Raw genomic sequence first — 16,368 nt, 5'->3', positions numbered from 1 at the left:
ATAGAGGTGACAGCAGAGGAGGTAATGAAACAGTTGACACCACTGGATGCAAATAAAGCTGTTGGACTAGACAAAGTATCACGTGGATACTAAAAGAGGCAGCGCAGGCTCTCTGCGTGCCGCTGGCAATGATCTTTAATGAGTCACTTATGTCGGGAGAATTGCCCAGTTGCTGGAAGAAGGCAAATGTCGTACCGATTTCCAAGAAAGAGGATAGGGAGGAGGCACTTAACTACAGACCCGTATCACTGACAAGCATTCCCTGCAAAATACTTGAAAGAATAATTAGGCTAAGGCTTGTTGAGCACCTGGAGAGCATTGGGTTTGTAAACATGCACCAACATGGGTTCTGGACAGGGAAATCATGCCTAACAAACCTTTTAGAATTCTATGATAAAGTAAGAAGGATAAGGCAGGACAGAGAAGGCTGGGCAGACTGCATATTTTTTGATTGCCAAAAGGCCTTTGATACAGTACTGCACATGAGACTGCTATACAAACTTAAGAGGCAGGCAGGAGTAAGCGGAAAGGCCCTAGCATGGGTGAAGAACTACCTAACAGACAGGAAGGAGCCAGAGGGTAATGGTAAAGGGCGAGAAGTCGGACTGGCGAACAGTAACAAGTGGAGTACCTCAAGGATCGGTGCTGGGACCAATCCTCTTTCTAATTTAGGTAAATGATATGTTTACAGGATTGGAATCATACATGTCAATGTTTGCGAATGATGCAAAATTAATGAGAAGAGTTGTGACAGACGAGGATTGTAGGATCCTCCAAGAGGACTTAAACAGGTTGCAGAGATGGTCAGGGAAATGGCTACTGGAGTTCAACACTAGTAAATGTAAAGTTATGGAAATGGGATCAGGTGATAGGAGACCAAAGGGACAGTACACAATGAAGGGGAACAGCCTACCTGTAACGATTCGAGAAAGAGACCTGGGAGTGGATGTGACACCTAATCTAACTCCTGAGGCACATATAAGTAGGATATCGACAGCAGCGTACTCTACACTGGCGAAAATTAGAACTTCATTCAGAAACCTAAATGAGGAGGCTTTTAGGGCACTTTACACTGCCTACGTGAGACCCGTCTTAGAGTATGCCGCGCCATCATGGAGCCCCCACCTGAAGAAATACATAAGGAAACTGGAGAAGGTTCAGAGGTTTGCGACGAGGCTTGTCCCAGATTTACGAGGGATGGGATATGAAGAGCGTCTGAAGGAACTGAACCTTACGACACTAGAGAAAAGAAGGGAGAGAGGAGATATGATAGGGACATATAAAATACTCAGGGGAATTGACAAAGTGGAAATAGATGAAATGTTCACACGTAATAATAACAGAACGAGGGGACATGGGTGGAAACTGGAAACTCAGATGAGTCACAGAGATGTTAGGAAGTTTTCTTTTAGCGTGAGAGTAGTGGAAAAATGGAATGCACTTGGGGAACAGGTTGTGGAAGCAAACTCTATTCATACTTTAATAATTAGGTATGATAGGGAAATGGGACAGGAGTCATTGCTGTAAACAACCGACAGCTGGAAAGGCGGGATCCAAGAGTCAATGCTCGATCCTGCAAGCACAAATAGGTGAGTAGGTCAGTACACACACACACACACACACACACAGGTAGTAGGCCGCCGCCGGTAGGAGACACACACGATTAGCGAGGTCCGCGGAAATTCGTCAATTTCTCGGGACATTGAAGGAGTATAGAGGCTAGATCATAGTATTTGGCCTCTCGCAGTGTGTAGCTAGCAGGGTGCTACATAGCATAGTCATATCGCTAGCGATAGTGCGAAGAAACCAAAGTGGAGCTAGTGGCATCACCGGTGCATATGCAGTGTGGAGGACCTCGTGGAGCGACATAACCTGACGGCCAGGTGGGACGACCTGGGCAGTTGGGTGGTGACTGATCAGTGGTACAGTAAATTAGTGAACTGTAACACAACGATACAGTGACTGACTCCAGAGCTTTGTGTAGACAGAGAAGAACCGCCATCATCAATCTACTAGCACTTAGTGAATCACCTAGTGGGAGACAACGACGGATCACCATCGTCATCCATACATCGTCATTACTCATCTGGTTGTGTGAGCGGGAGGCAGACTGGTATGTACCCCTCTCTGATCAATTAATCAGGTGTACAGATTGAGGTAAAATATTATCAAATTCGTGTTCAGGATATCATATATATATTTAAATATCTCAAAGTGGCTTATTTTAGGTAGAAGTTAATGCTTATGGGAACTCGTGACACACGCACGCACGCACGCATGCCCACGTATGTATGCACGCACGCACATGCAAAAACACACACACACCTAGAGAACACTACGTTCTCTATAGAAGTTCTTATTGCCTGGAGAGTGGTAAAGACAGCACGGACCTATATAAAAGTGTACCCTTAGCCATCCGATCATTATCAGTGCCTGAATGGTGGCAACTAGTAACGTGGTGGCTAGAGAGAGGTAAAGCGCACAGACCTTCCTGGGAGAGTACCCTGGGCCGACAGTCTAGTAGCAGATCTATGGGAGTAGCAATCTTCTGGCTACAAACAATATATAATAAACCCACTGAACTGCATTGCTGGGGTGCAGATATAATAACCCAGCTGGCGACCTTGTTAAGAAGAAGATAGAGAAGACAGGCAGGAAAGGAGTTCCTGCAACCTTTTGTCTGGCAGGCAAGGCTCAGGGAGGTTATGGTTATAAGGTAAGCCTGAGTCTTCCTTCACTCCTCCACGGGTCTAGACTGGAACTGTTAACAGCAGTTTCCCCGTGTTTGACTGAAGGGCTTCCAGGGTGAATCAGTGGCACCCCCTTTTGTGGTGGAAGCAAAGACCTGCGGAGGTGGGCATTGTTGGTCCTCTCCTGTGTGACCAAGGAGACTCCGGTGAATCCCGGGAGTCGGAGGGGCTGAGTATTCGGCCTTTTGAGCCCCTAGCAGCTGAGTGCTAGCAGAGCCCCGTCCCACCCTCCACGTGACACTGGCTTAATAGAATTCTACGACCAGGTGACAAAGATTAAGTAAGAAAGAGATGGCTGGGCGGACTGCATTTTCTTGGATTGTCGGAAAGCCTTTGACACAGTACCACATAAGAGGCTGGTACATAAGCTGGAGAGACAGGCAGGTGTAGCTGGTAAAGTGCTCCAGTGGATAAGGGAGCATCTAAGCAATAGGAAGCAGAGAGTTACGGTGAGGGGTGAGACCTCAGATTGGCGTGAAGTCACCAGTGGAGTCCCACAGGGCTCTGTACTCGGTCCTATCTTGTTTCTGATATGTGTAAATTATCTCCCGGAGGGTATCGATTAATTTCTCTCAATGTTTGCGGACGATGCCAAAATTTATGAGAAGGATTAAGACAGAAGAGGACTGTTTGAGGCTTCAAGAAGACCTAGACAAGCTGAAGGAATGGTCGAACAAATGGTTGTTAGAGTTTAGCCCAACCAAATGTAATGTAATGAAAATAGGTGTAGGGAGCAGTAGGCCAGATACAAGGTATCATCTGGGAGAGGAAATTCTTCAGGAGTCAGAGAAAGAAAAAGACTTTTGGGTTGATATTACGCCAGACCTGTCTCCTGCAGCACATATCAAGAGGATAACATCAGCGGCATATGCCAGGCTGGCCAACATACGAACGGCATTCAGAAATTTGTGTAAAGAATCATTCAGAACTTTGTATACCACATATGTCAGGCCAATCATGGAGTATGCAGCCCCAGCATGGAGTCTGTATCTAGTCAAGGATAAGACTAAACTGGGAAAGGTTCAAAGATTTGCCACCAGACTAGTACCCGAGCTGAGAGGTATGAGCTACGAGGAGAGACTACGGGAATCAAACCTCACTACGCTGGAAGACAGAAGAGTTAGGGGGGACATGATCACCACACCAAAAGATTCTGAAGGGAATTGATAGGGTAGATAAAGACAGGCTATTTAACACAAGGGGCACACGCACAAGGGGACACAGGTGGAAACTGAGTGCCCAAATGAGCCACAGAGATATTAGAAAGAACTTTTTTAGTGTCAGAGTGGTTGACAAATGGAATGCATTAGGAAGTGATGTGGTGGAGGCTGACTCCATACACAGTTTCAAGTGTAGATATGACAGAGCCCGATAGGCTCAGGAACCTGTACACCTGTTGATTGACGGTTGAGAGGAGGGACCAAAGAGCCAGAGCTCAACCCCCGCAAACACAACTAGGTGAGTACACACACACACACACACACAAACTCTCTTATACACTAATCATTCACTTTATCTTGACTTTAGATCAAGATAAAGATAAAAAAATAATATTTCTGAAAATAATGAAATAATATTAATTATCTGGCAAAGAATGTATTAAAGACAGGTGCTGAAGGGACAGGTGCTGAAGGGACAGGTGCTGAAGGGACAGGTGCTGAAGGGACAGGTGCTGAAGGGACAGGTGCTGAAGGGACAGGTGCTGAAGGGACAGGTGCTGAAGGGACAGGTGCTGGTAGTGGCGACCGTTCTGTATGGTCGCTACCTGGAGCAGCTGACGACCAGGCTGCAGGAGTGCCACTCCAGGCTGGTGGCACTGACGTGTGCCAGCTACACCAACAGGGTGTAGTTGGCCCTCTGGTCGTCCAGCCCCGTCGTCCGGTGGCTGGGGCCCAGCCCCATCACCTTCCGTCTGGACCCCAGGACGCCCCTGAGGCGTGTCCCTCTGCTGGGGTCCCTGCTGCGGGTCTGGCAGTACAAGCAGGCAGTGACGAGTCTGGCTGCCTGGGGGTAGGGGCACGGCAGCGTGGCCCTCGTGCCCTCTCTCCTGCCAGGGGCGGTGCTTCTTGTAGCCCTGGCGTGTGCCTGGGGCGTGTGTCTCCTGGTGCCTCGCCGGGTGGCACGCGTCAGTGCCTGGCTCCTGAAGGTGTCCCTAGACGTGGTCCTCAACTGGGCCCTGGAGGCGGCGTTGGCCTGGCTCGTAGAGACTCACCTGCCTCCACTATGGCAAGTCTGTGAAGATTTAAAAAGGCATACAATGAGAGCCATCAAGGAGCGAGCGATCTCCACACTTGACATGTGTTGGACGAGCAGTGACACGGAGCCACTGCCTCCTGCCCGTCAACGGAAGGGAATTGACACGGAGCCGCTGCCTCCTGCCCGTCAACGGAGGGCAATGACACGGAGCCGCTGCCTCCTGCCCGTCAACGGAGGGCAATGACACGGAGCTGCTACCCGGTGCCTGTCCACAGTGGGCAGTGACACGGAGGCATTACCCGAGAACTGGGAAGCAGTAGAGTCCCGGGAGGAGAAGGGGATATCTGGTGGACGGTGGGGTCATCCGTACTTCAACAAGGCATGGTAAGTATCAGAAGGCGCCAAGCAGTTACAACTATATAGCACATGGAAGGAAAAGGAATGGTGCCCAATCACCTCCACTTCCGAGGACACTAAAACATGTCATCTATTTAAAGGTTCACAAAAATCACTTTAATATTTTTTTGTGGGGTGGGAGGGGCACATTATTGGACCATGCAAAGTATCAAGGGACTATGACTGTGGGAAAACTCACTCCAAAATCCAGGAGCTCAATGAACTCACCGTTCATTGAGCTCCTGGATTGTCTGACCATATGGTGGACGGTGTTTTGCTGCTCTCCTTAGCGCCTTATTTTGCACTGCTTGCCGTTTTTGCATGTTAGTTTTCTTTATGGTGTGTAGTGGTACTGGGGGGATTCTTCTCAGTTTTCCTAAGGCTGCTTTGGCTTTGTTTAGTCGGTCCCTTACATGAATTTGTATCCCTGTTCTATTTATCATATGTCCCAGTATTCTGCCTACCTCCGCATATTGGATCGGATGGTTGTCAAGGATGATGGGGTCCGGGTTTCTTTTCGCAATGTGTATTATCTGAAACTTTTGTTTGTTGGTGCTAATTTTCCATTGCTTCTCTAAGTTTTTTTTTTTTTTTTTTTTTTTTTTGTGATCGATACAAGAGTTGTTACATTCTTGTACAGCCACTAGTACGCGTAGCGTTTCGCGCAGGTCCCTGGAATACGATCCCCGCCGCGAAGAATCGTTGTTACAACCAAGTACACATTTTACTGTTTCGTTAAACAGAGGCTACAGTAAAGGATTTGCGCCCAGTAAATCCTCCCCGGCAAGGATACGAACCCATGACAAAGCGCTCGTGGAACGCCAGGCGAGTGTCTTACCACTACACCACGGAGACTGTAAACTGAGTTCAATTGCTGTCTTGGTCTTGTCGGCTAGTAGCGGCTTTGATGGTCCCGGTTGGCAAATTATTTGGGTGACATCGTCAGCGTATGTGATGTATTCTCCGTCTGATGCCGTCGTCCCAGTGCCGCCACCCACCAGCCCTCAGGCGGGGTGCGGGGGGATGGGTGGAGTGATGAGGAGGCTCTCAAGCAGCCTACAGTGATGTAGGCAGCATGAGAGCCTACTCCATTACCCCTGCCCCCCAGCACAACCCACCCGCCATCTTCCCCCAACCCCGCTGCCTGCGCCTGGCCATCAACCACCAGCCTACCCCCACACGGTGCCCAGGCCATGCCCAACTCCTCAGGAGGGTAATGCTTGCCTTGCTACACTCCATTCGGTAGGAAGGAGAGGGTGCACTCAGTGGGCAGCCAGTCGTCAGGACATCCAGGCATGCTACATGTCGCTCCTGACACACAGCCTCCTTCCAGCCAAGAGGGGGAACACCCAAGTGGAAATTGTCGAGTGTGTGACAAACGGTTTCGTCTTGTAGCTGATGGAACTGTCCGCCGACATTCTGTCAATTCAGGTCATTGTCTAGGGTGTAGGTGCCCGATCCAGGGCAGCGACAATAGACAACCTGCTGCAGGAGCAAGGAACAATACCTCTCTCAACTTTATTTCAGCAGACAATCTGCTTGAAGCGGTCAAAGCGACGTCCACCAGGACCTTGCCCCACATCCCCAAGGCTGCCCGTCACCAAGCAGCCACCAAACTCACCAGTCGGCTGATTAAGGTCAACAATGCTCCTAGAACCACTGAAGCATGACACAATCTCCTACTTTTTGGGAATGCATGCCTGGCATTACCGCCGAGGAGAGTCAAGACATTAGCAACCTCAGTAATTAAGGCTCTTAATGAATTCCCCAGAGAGAACATCCTGATCCATCTCCCCCCTCGTGCCAAGAACACCAGCCGCAGGACCACCAACAACAGCTCACCTGAGAACCACAAAATGAGAGCACAGATCACCAGGAAAGTAGAAGAGGGCAATACCACAGGTGCCATCAGAATCATGACCAGCAATGACGCCATTGCCCCGAGGAACGCCACGACAGCACGGGCACTACAAGACAAACACCCACCCAGAGCCCCAGACAGCAGCAGGGATCCCCAAGAAAATAATACTGGCATAGAACCCTTGACTGTTCGAGAATCTGAGGTGTACAAAGTAACCATGTTTTTCCCATCAGGTTCAGCAGGGGGCTTCACAGGCCTAAGATCCCAGAACATCAAACAAAGTTTGATGTTTCAGCCAGTTTCCTGTTTCAGCGCCTCAGTGTGGTGATCAAGAGGGGAAACGCCTGCTGCGTCTTCGGTTCTTGTCCGGAAGCGGATGAGCTCCAAGAGATCCATGACCTCTAAACCCATTGTTTAACTAATGTAAATCTTGTAAACTTTAAATATCACAACAGGGACAACAAAAGACAAAAGGAAAGTGGTTTTAGGAGAAAAGCACACTGAAACTGTATTGGAGGGGACCTGAACATTCCCTCTAATGCGTTGTGTGTGATTTCCTCCGAGACTAAGGGTCTCCTTCTTCCAGCCAGAGGTGTTACTCCCTTCCATATTAAATATATATATATATATATATATATATATATATATATATATATATATATATATATATATATATATATATATATATATATATATATATATATATATTGTTGAATATGACCAAACGGGTAAGATTAATAATTTTAACACGAATCTTCTCAATAATTCTTACGTTTTTCTTCACTGTCGAAGATAATTGAAAAATTAACTCTCCAAAATTCATTTTTTACAATTTTATTTTTGGTCTGACGCCTAGAAGCGTTTCGTAAGGTTTTTTACATTTTCAAAGACTTGATTTACACATAACATACATCATGCTTTTATTTGTTTTGGGTGAGGTGAAATGACACAAAAGTTTTGGGTGAGGTTTAGGGAGCCGGTCGGCCGAGCGGACAGCACGCTGGACTTGTGATCCTGTGGTCCTGGGTGCGATCCCGGGCGCCGGCAATAAACAATGGGCAGAGTTTCTTTCACCCTATGCCCCTGTTACCTAGCAGTAAAATAGGTACCTGGGTATTAGTCAGCTGTCACGGGGTGCTTCCTGGTCGAGGACCGGGCCGCGGGGACACTAAAAAGATCCCCGAAATCATCTCAAGATAACCTCAAGATAAGAGGTGACAGAACACGAATCAATGGGTATAAAATGGTTATGAAAACATAAGAATGGAAGTGACTACAGACGGCCTATTGGCCCATACTTTCTCTTGCTGCTTCTATGTTGGTTCGGGGTCTTGCAGTGGGTAGAATATAGTTATGCATTAACTGTCTGTTGATTGCTGGTTGTTGATTGCTTTTTGATGTGTAGTGCCTCGCTGATGTCGAGTCTCCTGCTATCCCTGTATCTATTGATGATTTCTGTGTTGCTTGGGTGATGGTCTGGTTGTGAGAGGAGATTATATGTTCCTTGATAGAGCCTTGTTGTTTGCACAGAGAGGGCTCCTTACGAGCAAGCACAACTCGTCATGCACTCCCAAATTATGAGTCAACCAACCGAGTAACTGCCACAGCAACCTCTACAACAACAGGAATACCTGAGTATCCGTCTTCCCAATTATATATTACATGTTTTTGGCCATTTACTGTTTTAGATAGTTCTGGCAGTTATACAGTGAGCTTAAAGCTCAACAAAGTAAGTGTTTTACTCAGCACACACACACACAATATTTCATGTCACACCTGTACTTTATTTCTTAATGCGCCATTACTAATGTCCTTCATTCAGGTAAATTGTGGTTTGGAGTTACTGAAAAGATAAGCTGGCCCACATAAACTGTGAAGTGTCTTGCTACCTTGGCTGTACACAGACTCCACCGAGCTTGGCGCCTTTACGTGGCACTCTGAAGCACATGTAGCCACACGCCTAAACAGATGTTGGGTGAAAATATGCAGCCTAAAGAGGCCATATCTACAGTATCAGATAAGGATTTACACAAATCTTTTTGCAATAAAGTAAATAGATTTAATAATATTGTAGATTAGGCCACCATATGTGGTATATTTTATATTTAGCAAGAGGTAAACAATTTTAGCTTATAATATATCCCCTTATATTATATACCAGCTTATAATAAATATAACTTATAGTGGTATAAGTTATAATTGTCCCTCCAAACTACGTGCAAATAAAATTCTGGCAGGCTGAATCAAAATATACAGTCCACTTAGAATCATTATAATTCAATATTGAAGTTAACAAAAATATAATAAAAATAAATAAATGCCAGCTAGAATTTTCCCCACACACTCACAGATCTCATTCTTGACCTTAAGCAACTTGTTGCAGTGCCTCTCTGTGTGTTCACAAATATCACAAAACTGTCACGAAATTATTTCATTATTGCATCTTTGTATTCAGGTAATTTATGTGTTTGTGATACGCACCTTGCAAGCTAGAATTCGAACCCATTCATTGGAACTCGAGACTATTTAAACTCGAAACCATTCTTCATTCTTTATTTTCAGTTCATGCAAACCATTTCCTTCACGATTGATAAAAAAAACATGTATTTTACCAAGAAATTCACTGAAGTCCTTCTCTACGGCTCCCTGTCTGGACCAGGTGTGTGGTGCTGGGTCCATGTCCACCACATCCACCGTTATCAGCGTTTCACTGCTCGTCACTTCTCTGTGAATAACACAATGGAAATTGTGAAATTCATTGTTGGCGTTCATAACTAGTAATAGTTTTCGCCTTTAATGAATTTACCACGCCAGATTTATCAGCCATTATATATGCGGTGCTTCGTAATAGGCAGACTGTCAGCTTTTTTGGTCAGTCAGCGCTTGGTTCGTCTAGGGCTCCTGCCCCCCCCCCCACACACACACATACCACCTATTATGGTCTTTTAACTGGTATTAATTCCAGCAACTCTTCTGTTATCTGCAAACTTGCATCAGGGATAAAAATTGCAAATTGTGCTCAATCACATACATCTGATTTTCACCATTTACAATATAAATACAGTAGAGGTCAATGCTTTCTCTCTTGAGTTGACAGTTAATAGTCTCTGATAGTTCACTGATCCTTCAGTAACTAATTCTTGAGAAGGTTACGTTCACAAAAGGTTGCCGTTAGTCTGGACAAACTATTTTTTTTATTTAATTCCCTTCCGAGAAAAGCTCTGAAAAAGACAGCCATTGCAAGAGTCATTATGTCACTTGCCGTAATCGCAGTCTCACTAAATTGATGATAAATAACTTATAATTACTTATACTTTGTTTATGACCCCACGAATTCAGTAGCCTATCGTAGCGTTATGTTCAACTTGTATATGTATTATACTTGTGGTATACTTAGCTTCATAGTCCACACAAACGGGGTATTTAAGAGGTCAGATAAAACTGAGACAAGAAACAACGGCTTCAAGCTCAACAAGCCACAATGTGGGAGAGGAAACAGGAGATGCTGTGTCACCCCAGAGCATCAGGGTGAAACAACAAGTACAAACCAACACGCACAAAAAAAAAAAAAAATATTAGAAAAGTCTATGGAACCGCCTACACGCTTAAACCGGGTAGATCAATTCAGGTCAATTGGGGCGGGGAAGGACCTTTAACAAGCTACATAAGAGGACATCTCGAACGCTGTTTATGTAGGACAAGACGTAAATCTGTGTATTTATGTGTGAAGGTTAGCTTAGCATTTTAGAAGAACTACAGTCACCTTCTGTGGTTGATTGTTCAATAAATCAATGAATTCTATGTTTAACAGATATCTAATCCTATCCATGGAGGACAGAAGAAAATGTATATATATGCTGGTTAGCATTGCAAATGTGTGGCCAAGTCTGTGGTAGAAAACAATAATAATAATAATAAGCCATCGGCCTCCTCTCCTCGTCGAGGCGAGAAACTGTCCATTGATGGGGACAGGCTTCCTGTCCCCGACAAAACGATTTATTATTATTAATTATATAGAAGGGTGGTGGCCCGCATGCTTGACACCTCTGTCTCACCACGAAGGTTCAATTTTACTAAATTACATTTGCTGCAAACAATAAGCAGATAGACAATAAGCAGACAGTCTCCGTGGTGTAGTGGTAAGACACTCGCCTGGCGTTCCGCGAGCGCTATGTCATGGGTTCGTATCCTGGCCGGGGAGGATTTACTGGGCGCAATTCCTTAACTGTAGCCTCTGTTTAACTCAACAGTAAAATGTGTACTTGGATGAAAAAACGATTCTTCGCGGCAGGGGATCGTATTCCAGGGACCATAGGATTAAGGACTTGCCCGAAACGCTACGCATACTAGTGGCTGTACATGAATGTAACAACTCTTGTATATATCTCAAAAAAAAAAAAAAAAAAAAAAAAAATGTGACGCTAAATTATCAGTCCTTAACATTAAACATTAAGAGGTAAACAAATCTTCACTTTTAGCACCATTTCGTGCTATTTTTTATTAACTCCTTCGCCCCGTTCACTTGCTAAAGCGCATGCGCGGGTGAGCCCGTGGCCCCACCACCTTGCTACGGCGCATGCGCGGGTGAGAACATGGCTCCGTCCCTTGTTAAAACGCATGCGCGGGTGAGCCCGTGGCCGCGCCCCGATATGCGCAGTTGAACCATTAGTCCTGCCCCGTTGCTAAAACGCATGATTAGGGGGGAACCTATGGTCCCACCCACTTGCTAATGCGCATGAGCGTGTTTCCAATGTGAATTTTCATTGTACTAATTTTTTAATAATTACAAATTTGATCTCGCAAATTTTCCGGTATCTCGTTCGCAGTTATTCAATAAAATAATTTTCACTGTTCATAAATTTATTTGTGCGATCCCGCCCGACACACTTCACATGACCGGCTAATAAAATCCCGGGGTGGCTTAAACTTCTAATACAACACTTATGTAACAGATGTGTAGTAAAGGTGTCAACACTGGCACGGCCTCCCTTGTTTGGGGAAGTTCTTGTTGTTCAACCTGTCATTTTTCTTGCAGGTGTGACGCAACATTTTTTTGTGTTGGGGTTGAGGAAGAGGGGGAAGGTGGGGTTGGGGGGGGGGAGGAGAGGGGTTGGGGGGGGGGAGAGGGGGAGGGATGTATTGGTGTTAGGCAGGCGACGATGATGAGCGTGGTGAGTCATAGCTCCCTTGGTCACACTACACACTAAACTGCACATTAGAAATAATGAGAGGGGAAGGAGGGTTGAGGGAAGAGTGGAAGGAGGGGGGGGGGGGAGGAAGAAAATGGGGGGCTGGGGAAGGAGAGTAGAGAAGCATGGAAGAGGAGGGAGAGGGAGAGGGAGAGAGAGTATTTACCCCGCAGCCTTGCCCCAAGTGTGACTAAACACTCTCTCTGCAGATTTGTCATTATAATTTTTTGGTTCAAGTTCCACCCTCCTCTTCCCCCCCCCCTCTCTGCCCCCCCCCCTGCTCTTCCCCCCCCCCCCTCCCCCTGCTCTTCCCCTTCCCCTTCATTAGCCAAACCATTCACCCAATTCCACACTCGTGTATATCTTCAGCTCTCCTTCTCTCCTCTCAAATTATTGTATTTGTCACTTATATCCATCTCTCTTTATTCGCTTCTTTATTGTGTATTTTTTTAGTTAGTCGGATTTTTTTTTTATTTATGGTTTGAAAGTCGCCATTTTCTATGTCTACTTGAACAGAAATTACACGGGGCACTACTAAATTAGTTTACAGTATAATTAGCCTTTATATGTGAACCCATTCTACCACCTCAGGTCGTGCATCACTCAGGTAGAGAGAGAGAGAGAGAGAGAGAGAGAGAGAGAGAGAGAGAGAGAGAGAGAGAGAGAGAGAGAGAGAGAGTATTAGGTTCATCATAGATAACATAAATAATTTATTGCCAATACTACTTACTCGCTGCTGTAACTATATTAAAAACATACATCATAATATTCCTTAATATTATCCAAACATATTTAAAGAGAAGGGGGGGGGGGGGGGGGGGAGGGGCGGGATGGGGGGGGGGAGGGGGGGGGTTAGTGTATGTGGGTGCAGGAAAATCTTTCTCCTGTTTGTTCTCGGTATATTAATTACCTTCTTCATCAATTTCTTCCACTATTCATCAGCCTCTTCCTGTCTCTCTTTTCTTTCTCTTTCCGCTGTCAAAAATTCTAATATATTAACCAGCGTCATTAATCACCATAAATATCTCGCCAACATTTTGCTCAGATAAAAACTCTCTGACGAACGACAGGAAATACGATTATATGCAGAATAATCACGTTCCGGACGAGTATTAAAAGCCTTTAAACAAAAAAATAACTTTTGAAAGACACATTTAGACCCCCCAAAATTTAAGAAATATTTGAGTTCATATTTTCGAAGTAGTCGTAGAATTTAAAAGCTGAGCGATACATTGCGGAACAAATCGTTCACAACAAAACGGCCCCCACCACGAGCAGCGTGTCACAACAGCTGATTTTTTTTATTTCATTTTTTTAGTCTTGTCTCATTAAGAAAAGAGCAGAATCTTGAGGACAATATTGATTAATTATGATGGGTTCCCGCGGGCTCTTGTGTCTCCTGGACCCGGGCAGGAGAAGCAGCTCTCAGGAGAGAGAGCTTTAAGGGCCATCATGACAGCCTTTTGGAATAGGATCTTCAGGCTTTCTATCGTAGTGGTGTTGCCCTCTCCTGGCTCCTGGCTTTGTACCGGCTTGGGATAAAAGACACCGAAGGGCGTTTTAGGATAACACTGATTTACGCCCCTAATGTAATTAAGCCTCATTAACCTTAAGCTTAAAAGAGGATCACCGCCCTTAGTCATCCCGGTGTGATAGCACCCTCTTTACCCATCTCATTGAGTTTACCCGCCATAGCAATAATCTACAGATCACAGAGCCACAAGGTCACTAATCCCACGGGCACAACGCAGGATTATCGCTCATAACGAATCGTGCAGCTTGGCCGCCTCTTGTGCTTACGGGTGTTGTGGTAAGCGTGGCGGTGAGGTGATAATGAGGTGGGGGGTATGAGGTGATAATGAGGGGGGGGAGGTATGAGGTGATAATGAGAGGGGGGGTATGAGGTGATAATGAGGGGGGGGGGGTATGAGGTGATAATGAGGGGGGGGGGTATGAGGTGATAATGAGGGGGGGGTATGAGGTGTTAATGAGGGGGGGGGGGTATGAGGTGATAATGAGAGGGGGGATATGAGGTGATAATGAGGGGGGGTATGAGGTGATAATGAGGGGGGGGGAGGTATGAGGTGATAATGAGAGGGGGGGGGGGTATGAGGTGATAATGAGAGGGGGGGGTATGAGGTGATAATGAGGGGGGGTATGAGGTGATAATGATGAGGGGGGGTATGAGGTGATAATGAGAGGGGGGATATGAGGTGATAATGAGGGGGGGTATGAGGTGATAATGAGGGGGGGGGAGGTATGAGGTGATAATGAGAGGGGGGGGGTATGAGGTGATAATGAGAGGGGGGGGGGTATGAGGTGATAATGAGGGGGGGTATGAGGTGATAATGAGGGGGGGGGTATGAGGTGATAATGAGATGGGGGGGTATGAGGTGATAATGAGGGGGGGTATGAGGTGATAATGAGGGGGGGTATGAGGTGATAATGAGAGGGGGGATATGTGGTGATAATGAGGGGGGGGTATGAGGTGATAATGAGGGGGGGTATGAGGTGATAATGAGAGGGGGGGGGTATGAGGTGATAATGAGGGGGGGTATGAGGTGATAATGAGAGGGGGGGGGGGTATGAGGTGATAATGAGGGGGGGGGTATGAGGTGATAATGATGAGGGGGGGTATGAGGTGATAATGAGGGGGGGGGGGTATGAGGTGATAATGAGGGGGGGGGGTATGAGGTGATAATGAGGGGGGGGGTATGAGGTGATAATGAGAGGGGGGGTATGAGGTGATAATGAGGGGGGGTACGAGGTGATAATGAGAGGGGGGGGTACGAGGTGATAATGAGAGGGGGGGTATGAGGTGATAATGAGGGGGGTATGAGGTGATAATGAGGTGATAATGAGAGGGGGGGTATGAGGTGATAATGAGAGGGGGGGGGGTATGAGGTGATAATGAGAGGGGGGATATGAGGTGATAATGAGGGGGGGGGGTATGAGGTGATAATGAGGGGGGGTATGAGGTGATAATGAGGGGGGGGGGAGGTATGAGGTGATAATGAGAGGGGGGATATGAGGTGATAATGAGAGGGGGGTATGAGGTGATAATGAGGGGGGTATGAGGTGATAATGAGAGGGGGGGTATGAGGTGATAATGAGGGGGGGGGTATGAGGTGATAATGATGAGGGGGGGGTATGAGGTGATAATGATGAGGGGGGGTATGAGGTGATAATGAGAGGGGGGGGTATGAGGTGATAATGAGGGGGGGGGGTATGAGGTGATAATGAGGGGGGGGAGGTATGAGGTGATAATGAGAGGGGGGGGGTATGAGGTGATAATGATGAGGGGGGGTATGAGGTGATAATGATGAGGGGGGGGTATGAGGTGATAATGAGAGGAGGGGGGGGGGGTATGAGGGGTCATATATCGGCGCCATTATAACAAGAAAACGGAGTCATGAGGGTTAAAAAATTATATAAAAAAAAATTTAATTTGATGACTAATTTCTTTTATATATAACCGGTTCTCAAATGAATTTGTTGTAAAACGCTTAAGACAAAGTGGGATAACCTGGTAACACTGCGGTTGTTATTGTTAAAGATTCGCTACCTGGAACAACAACTTCAAAGTAGCATGGGCTATGGTGAGCCCGTAGAGCCTTAACACAGCGGTGGTAATTACTCCTAAATGATCAAACCTGAGAGCATGCAAGTGTTCCTGTCTGTAGCTTGGACCAATTTGGATTTAACAGGTTTTTATAGTTCACAGGCAACGAGGTTTTAGTCTTAAACGTTCGGTTTATGACTAAACCGAACGTTTAAACCCGGCCTTGGGAAAGTACCCTACGGCCCTGGGAAAGTACCCTACGGCCCTGGGAAAGTACCCTACGGCCCTGGGAAAGTACCCTACGGCCCTGGGAAAGTACCCTACGGCCCTGGGAAAGTACCCTACGGCCCTGGGAAAGAAGTCTGGAACTGGGAAGCTCCCATACAACCATGGAAAAATAGCTGTCCGGAAATT

General features: G+C 46.3%; 1 protein-coding gene and 1 long non-coding RNA gene across 2 annotated transcripts in view; both read left to right on the top strand.

Moving 5' to 3' along the window:
* Window positions 1-4,302: 4,302 nt before the first annotated feature.
* LOC138366508 (uncharacterized) lies at window positions 4,303-5,931 on the top strand. Its single transcript, XR_011229148.1, has 2 exons — window positions 4,303-4,419; window positions 4,480-5,931. It is a non-coding gene; the product is annotated as an uncharacterized lncRNA (long non-coding RNA).
* A 1,267-nt stretch (window positions 5,932-7,198) lies between these two features.
* LOC138366358 (autotransporter adhesin BpaC-like) overlaps window positions 7,199-16,368 on the top strand; it is a 43,994-nt gene continuing 34,824 nt past the window's right edge. Inside the window, exon 1 of the mRNA XM_069327393.1 lies at window positions 7,199-7,484. Coding sequence (XP_069183494.1) covers window positions 7,199-7,484 — 286 coding nt within the window. The remainder of the gene's footprint in view (window positions 7,485-16,368) is intronic.

Source organism: Procambarus clarkii, chromosome 19 (assembly GCF_040958095.1).
Source record: "Procambarus clarkii isolate CNS0578487 chromosome 19, FALCON_Pclarkii_2.0, whole genome shotgun sequence".
Taxonomy (NCBI): domain Eukaryota; kingdom Metazoa; phylum Arthropoda; class Malacostraca; order Decapoda; family Cambaridae; genus Procambarus; species Procambarus clarkii.
Note: the sequence above shows the minus strand (reverse complement) of the source record. Positions and strands in the feature narration are given on the sequence as shown.